Source organism: Culex pipiens, chromosome 2, assembly GCF_016801865.2.
Source record: "Culex pipiens pallens isolate TS chromosome 2, TS_CPP_V2, whole genome shotgun sequence".
NCBI classification, from domain to species: domain Eukaryota; kingdom Metazoa; phylum Arthropoda; class Insecta; order Diptera; family Culicidae; genus Culex; species Culex pipiens.
Genome location: NC_068938.1, coordinates 103,725,469 through 103,732,799, shown reverse-complemented (window position 1 = coordinate 103,732,799; position 7,331 = coordinate 103,725,469). Strand labels below are relative to the sequence as shown.

The following is a 7,331-nucleotide window of genomic DNA, read 5'->3' as shown; positions in this document are numbered from 1 at the left end:
GTGTTTATCTTTGTTTGTCGAAGATATGGTTCTTTTTGCTTTAGTTTTTTGCTACATGACACAGATTATTCAATATAGGAATCATTTTCTCGACGGACAAATGGTGAGCGAGTAATCAAGACGTGTGAGTTCAAACATTTTAAGAGGTAACAATTTTTTGTTGGGAATAACAAGGTTAGCCGAAAAAGGAACTTAATTTAAGGTATTGTGTTTGTATGTATATGTGTGTTCTTTTCAAAAGTGTTGTGTTTTCTCACCACCGAATTGAAGAGTCCTTTGTCGGGGAATCACGCGCGTGCTTCATCACACTCTTGCTCGCCTTAATAATCTAGGGCCCACTCGTTCTCGGACAGGAAGGCATCGACGACCTCTTTCATGGAATAGTTGGAGATGAGCTGGTCCTGGGTCAGCTTGACACGGGTCACCGGATCGAAGTGTCCGACCCGCTGCAGGTGCTCTTCGATGTCCTTGCGTTCGTACGTCATGCCGGACGGCGTAATGACCGGATCCACCAGCAGCTCGAAGCTGATCTTGCCGCACAGGTAGTCAGGTACTTCGCGTTTCTGGGAGGAATGGGAAAACAGTTGAAGTATTTTGATAGATTTTTTTTTGTTAAGGTTCTAAATAAACATCTTCGATGTACAGTCCAGACTCGATTATTTGAAGGCCTCGGAAAAATTTCACTTTGGATAATCAGCTTTAGTCGAGCTTAGGTATGACCCCTAAACTACTCTAAAATGATTTAGAATTTTTAAATCCAAGATGGCGGCCAATATGGCGGTGAGGAAAATTTGAAAAAAATCATTTTGTTTTTTACTAGGCAAACAACTATTCAAATTTGACTAAAATAGGGTCGCATAACTCGAATTTGTTGTGAAAAACAATAAAAAACAAACGAAAAAAAAAAAATTGTTCGTGATTCGATTATCCGTACTGCCGTTTTACGTGTAATTGTCCCATGTATTTTTTTTACGATTTCGACTTTTTTAGATTTCTAATTTTGTTTTGATGTATACTTTTAGAAAAAACACAACAAACTTAGTTCTTTGTTTGGAAATTCACTAATAACAAAATCAATTGTCCCACCAAGTATTTTCTTTCACGGAATCATTAGTTTTACGAAGTATTATGTTTTGTTTATTTTTTGTAAAGCAATAGGATTGCAAATGAGAGTGATAAACTGCTAACTTTGGCGTTTAGTTAGGGACATATGAGGCAAATATTGACCCCCGGGACAATTATGCGTAAAAAGCAGAAATCGGTCGAAACATTTCAATCGCGTTTTTTCAGTTGCACTGTTTTGAACATGGGACAATTATGCGTAGAACGTCATTATACAAACCTTCGGATAATCGAAACTTCGGATAATCGATTAAAGTAAGTAAATCTTTCCCAGTTCCTGAGGGGAACACCCTTGAAGAGTATCGGGGCCGGCATTTACAAAGCGGATTCAGTGGCAATTTCATTCTCAACTTAATGTTAACATGTTAAGGTTAATGATAACATTCCATAGGTCGCCTTCCTAAGGTGTCGTGATAAGGTCCAGTTTGTGACGATACACTACCTTCCCTTTACTAAGCAATCGATTCCAGAAGGGAAAAGATCACCAGTTGTGTTGGTCCGAGCCGGGATTTGAACCCCGATCTACCGCTTACGAGGCGGAAGCGTTACCACTGGGCTACGTGGCTCGGTCATACGGATAATCGAGGCTTCAGATAATCGAGTCTGGACTGTACTAATATCTCTATGTTCGATCATTTCGAGTATTTTTTTCGCTCGACAATATTTTATTATAACACTTGTAGGATATATATCCCAAATTTCACTTCGGATAATCGAATCATTGAATTCTTACTTTCATCAAAATGTTGGACTTTGACCTAAATTATGACTCCAAAAATGGATTCAAAGGGATCTGATTGTGTGTATTCTACTTTAATATTTTAGTTTGTAATTAAATACAAGTTATTTGAATATTAGGCAACCAACAGGTCGAGTTCAACTAATTTGCGTCGCTGAACTGAATTTCAATTCAAAATAAAAAAATAGTTGTTTTTTTAGAATGAGAACATTAACAAAAATGTAAGATAAAAAAGTTAAAATTTTTGTATTTTGATTTTATCTGAATTATAAAATTACTTTATGAATTTCGACTTAATTAGTGGTCAGCTCGCCATCCCTCACTCGCGTTGTTTCATCGCGGCTTTCTGATAAAACAAAAAAAAATCTTCGGCGAGTGTGCGTGAACGAGGAAAAGACAAAGATTGATATAATGAGAATGCTCTTGCTAACAATCACAAAGGAAAAGAAGAGAACTCGGTGCGGAAATCATGAAATGATAGTTTTCTCTATCACTCATTTACAACACTGTTGAGTTTTGAATATTTGAATTTTGAAGTTTTTAAAACATTTTTTGACTTTTTTTTATTTTTGTTTTGTACGTTTTATGAATTTTTTTTTTTTAGATTTTTTTGACAATTTCTAAATTTTAATGGAGGTAATTCTCCGCCAACTCACACAGCAGGTGCTCCGAACCCTCTTCGATTTGCTTACAACTTTGTCCTAAGGGGTAATTTCTGTCCCTGATCACGAATCCGAGCTCAATTATTCGTTACCTCGTCACGGAGGGGCGGTACGACCCCTTCGATTTTAGAACATTCGATAAAAGACATGTTTTTCAATAATTTACAATTATGAGATGGAAATTTCCACAGCCGGCTGTGTAATATTGGACCATCAACAAACATTCGCGACAGGATAAAATTTTCAAAAATCACATCAGCTAAATAACTATCTCAACAGCAGCTTCCGATAGTCTGCCTTGAGAATAAACAAAATCCTTTAACCTCACTTATGCCAATGGTCGTATCGCTTGCTTAGGGGGACTCCCAGACCTTAACCTTTCACAACTACTAACTCCACGCGACACTTGCGCATCCTTGTTGTTTAAATTCGATTAAATTTGATCAAACGGTCAGTGGATGGCTTTCATGGTGCTGCCTGTTTTGTTGTGGTAGAATTGGTTTTAATTCTCTTTAATCAATTTCTAAGCTACTTGGGCTAGACAATCATCACATATACATGACGAAATCCAGTCTGCAACCCGCTAAGATCCCCATCTCCATGCGAATGCGAATTTACAATTATGAGATTGAAATTTAGTGTCAAAGGGACTTTTATGTAAAATTGGACGCCCGATTTTATGGCGTACTCTTAATTCAAAAATAGTTTTTTTTTCATTGTCCGAAAAATCAGGGGGCAACATTTTTTTTCAAAAAATTTCAAAACTCAATGGAAATAAAAGTTAAGGGGTTACATACATGTAAATCGGCAAAAATGTCAGAGGTTGGTATGCGCACACACTTACTTTTTTTTTGTAAATCTGTTTTCAGGGCATTAAAATACACATTTTCAACTTTTAACAAAACAAATTTGAAGACATTTGGTTGTATCTTTGCCGAGATATAGCTATTTGAAGTAAGCAGTTTCAAAAAACGGGTTCCATGATATCTCAACACTGCTCGGCTCAAAATTTTGGTGAAGACTCGCTAAAACGGTTCCGTGTGCATGACGAAGGCTGATTTTCAAAAAAAACTATTTAAAAAAAAGTTATATTTTTTTTAGTTTTTCATATTAAAAATCGTCAGTTTTTGATTTTTGTATTTTTTTTTAAATTAAATTTCAAAATCGGGCTTCGTCATGCACACGGGATATGTCTTGAGAGTCTTCATCCCAAATTTTATCCAATTTGGTCCATCCCATCTCGAGATATCGTGGCACCCGTAAATCAACTCTGTGTTTAGAGAAAAACGCTCACAAAGTTTGACAGTTCGCTTTGCGCATGGCAAAATGTCAAACTTTAATCCTCTGTTACTCACTTGAACCATGAAATATCTTCATGAAACTTTCAGGAGTGATTAGAAATCATCTTTTTAGTGCAATTAACAATTTTGCTGTAATATGAAATTTTGAAATTTTCTACATATATGTAACCCCTTAAGTCAACTGAAAACAATCTAAAATGCATTTTCTTACATTGATAATCATATTTAGCATGTTTGGGCTGGATTAGAAATATTTTGAATTTTTATGAAATTCAAAACTTTTTTTTTCGCAAAAAATTAAATTTTTGTCAATACTTAGATATTTTGGAAACTAATGATTGCAAAACAACTGGACAGGTGTAGAATGCATTTTAAAACACTTTTTTTGAAACCATGGCTCGTAAACTAAATTTTTAAACTTTTATTATTTAATTTGGTTAAGGGGGCGTTCTTTTGCACTATTGGAACAATAACAGTAATTTTTAGGTTTAGAAAAAAATGTTGAACTTACCCTTCGCTTCTCATCCACCTTGGCGAATATGTTGTTCAGTTCGATGGTGTGATTTTCCTAGAAGTAGAATTAAATTAGAGCAAGATAATTCTAGAAACCAGCTTTGCTTACGCATTCACTCTCAATTTCCTGCGACTTATCTTTGAAGGCATCCTCGTTCAGCGTGTCGTCCAGCTTGAGCTTTGCTATTCTGTTTTCCATGTCTTCGTTGATGAGTCTGAGAGAGAGAAAAAAAAAAATCGAGATTATTTTAGTTCAAGACTAAACCTATTCGTTGAGTTCAACCAACCGGTTCAGATAGCTTTGCAGTTCGATCTCCTGGCAGATGCGCTTCTCCTCCTGGATGTTCCAGCGTTTTTTCCGCGCCAACCGCAGCTGGGACGCGATGTCGTCGCCAAAGTTGAGCTTCTGCTCCTTGGCCAGGTCGTGGGCCCGCATCAGGTGTTTGATCGCCTCGTCGAACGAGTCCAGCTCCATCAGGCTGAGCCCCAGGAAGAAGTGCCCCTTGACCAGGTTCGGGTCCATGTCGAGGGCGCGCCGACAGTCCGTGCAGGACGAGTCCCAGCGTTTCATCTTGATGTGGCACAGGGCGCGGTTTGTGAAGTATGTGGCGTTGGTGGGGTTTTTGATCTGGAGGCGAAATTTAAATGGAATAACAAAAATATTTATATGATTGTTATATTTTTTCAAAAACATGAAAATTACTCTATTTTAATCAATGCAACTTCAGTAGAGAATATTCCTAGTATTTCAGTGGAATTTTGTCTTGCTGCAAAAAATGAATGTTCTCACCTCCCTCACCGGGCATTGATGGGCACGTACGAAGATATCAACGTTCAAGTAAGCGCCCACAAATTTTGCCACTATATAAGTATAAAAACGTTACTTTATCCACCTTTAGGTGGTTGGTGCCTTCCTCACATACATAAAGTCAATACATTCAGTAAAAATAGCAACATTCCCCCTTAACATATTTAACAAATCAACTTTATTGCTCATTTCTTTTGATAGGATTCGCAGATCTTCAATATTTCTGGCTAATCGGCAAGGTCTGATAAAAAACCTATCCAACGATAGTTCGCATGGAAGATTCAGACAATATTTTTATCACAATATCTAAAATCCGGCCTCCAAAAATTGTATAAATAACACTTAAGTGCTGATAACTTTTGATGGCGTTGTCAGATCTTCGATGTTTTAGGCTCATTTAAAAGGTCTTTCGATTATCTAACTAACGACAGGCCGCATGATGGACCCGGTCATCATTTTTACTAAAATATTTGAGATCCGGCCTCCAAAAAGTGTATAAATAACACTTAGGTGCTAATAACTTTTGATAGGGTTGTCAGATCTTCAATGTTTTGGGCTCATTGGAAAGGTCTTTTTTATACCTTTCTGAAAATGTATAACATGATAGGGTTTCTTGCAAAAACCACCCTTTTTACAATCTTCCGGACATACGCCAAAATCGTTTTTTTAGCATATCTTTTGAAGTACTTAACTAAACTTGCTGATTTTAAATAGAGACCTATGGGACCCCAAGACGAATCGAATGAGACTAATACGGTCCAAATCGGTTCATCCAGTCCGGAGATAATCGAGTGACATTTTTTTTGTCCACCCACCTACACACATCCACACAGACATTTGCTCAGAACATGATTCTGAGTCGATAGGTATACGTGAAGGTGGGTCTACGAGGTCGAATTAAGAAGTTCATTTTTCGAGTGATTTTATAGCCTTTCCTCAGTAAGGTGAGGAAGGCAAAAAGCCTAACACTTTTCTTCTATTGCAATTGACTGCAGTAGCTGTTTGCATGACTACAATTATAGCAAACAGTAGTGGCACCACCATATTGACCATATGACGCGCAAAGGCTCGGTATAAAATAGCATTAAAGTTTGTTTACCATTGCGTTTACAGTTATGATTTGGTGTGAACTGGAGATAAAATACAAAGTTAAAAAGGTTAGTTTTAGCGTTTTGCCTTCCTCACCGTGAAAAGGCTCCTAGATAAAAAAATATATGAGCAGTTCTCTCAGATTTCGGTCATTCGATTTTTTTTTGTATTTTTTTATCCGACTGAAACTTTTTTGGTGCCTTCGATATGCCCAAAGAAGCCATTTTGCATCATTAGATTCTCCATATAATTTTCCATACAAATTTGGCAGCTGTCAAAAATGATGTATGAAAATTCAAAAATCTGTATCTTTTGAAAGAATTTTTTGATCGATTTGGTGTCTTCGGCAAAGTTGTAAGTATGGATATGAACTACACTGAAAAAATTGATACACGGTAAAAAAAAAATTGGTGATTTTTTATTTGACTTTTTGTCACTAAAACTTGATTTGCAAAAAAACGCTATTTTTAATTTTTTTTTTTATATGTTTTAGGGGACATCAAATGCCAACTTTTCAGAAATTTCCAGGTTGTGCAAAAAATCTTTGACCGAGTTATGAATTTTTTAATCAATACTGACTTTTTCAAAAAATCGAAATGTAGGTCGTAAAAATTTTTCAACTTCATTTTTCGATGTAAAATAAAATTTGCAATCAAAAAGTACTTTAGTGAAATTTTGATAAAGTGCACCGTTTTCAAGTTAAATCCATTTTGAGGCGATTTTTTTTGAAAATAGTCGCAGTTTATATATTTTTTTAAATTAGTGCACATGTTTGCCCACTTTTGAAAAAATATTTTTGAAAAGCTGAGAAAATTCTCTATATTTTGCTTTTTCGAACTTTGTTGATACGACCCTTAGTTGCTGAGATATTGCCATGGAAGTGTTTAAAAACAGGAAAATTGATGTTTTCTAAGTCTCACCCTGGGTGCTGAATAGTGGTTCGCAAAACGGCCTCAATTTGGCACTGTCAAAGTGGAAAAAATTTACAGTTCGCCAGAAGAAGTGAGTATTGTTAGCGATTAATAGAAATTGTTTTTTTATGGCAAGAATGACAAATTTGTGGCTTTTGAGGACCTGAAGTTGAAGAAATCTTAAGA

General features: G+C 36.2%; 1 protein-coding gene across 1 annotated transcript in view; it reads right to left on the bottom strand.

The window, feature by feature from the left end:
- The window catches only part of LOC120430899 (E3 ubiquitin-protein ligase CHIP), a 31,485-nt gene continuing 24,154 nt past the window's right edge, over nt 1–7,331 (bottom strand). The window contains exons 2-5 of the mRNA XM_039596022.2: nt 4,625–4,965; nt 4,447–4,552; nt 4,336–4,392; nt 1–563 (exon numbers count right to left, since the gene is read on the bottom strand). Of these exons, the coding sequence (XP_039451956.1) occupies nt 321–563; nt 4,336–4,392; nt 4,447–4,552; nt 4,625–4,965 (747 nt within the window). The 3' untranslated portion in view covers nt 1–320. The remainder of the gene's footprint in view (nt 564–4,335; nt 4,393–4,446; nt 4,553–4,624; nt 4,966–7,331) is intronic.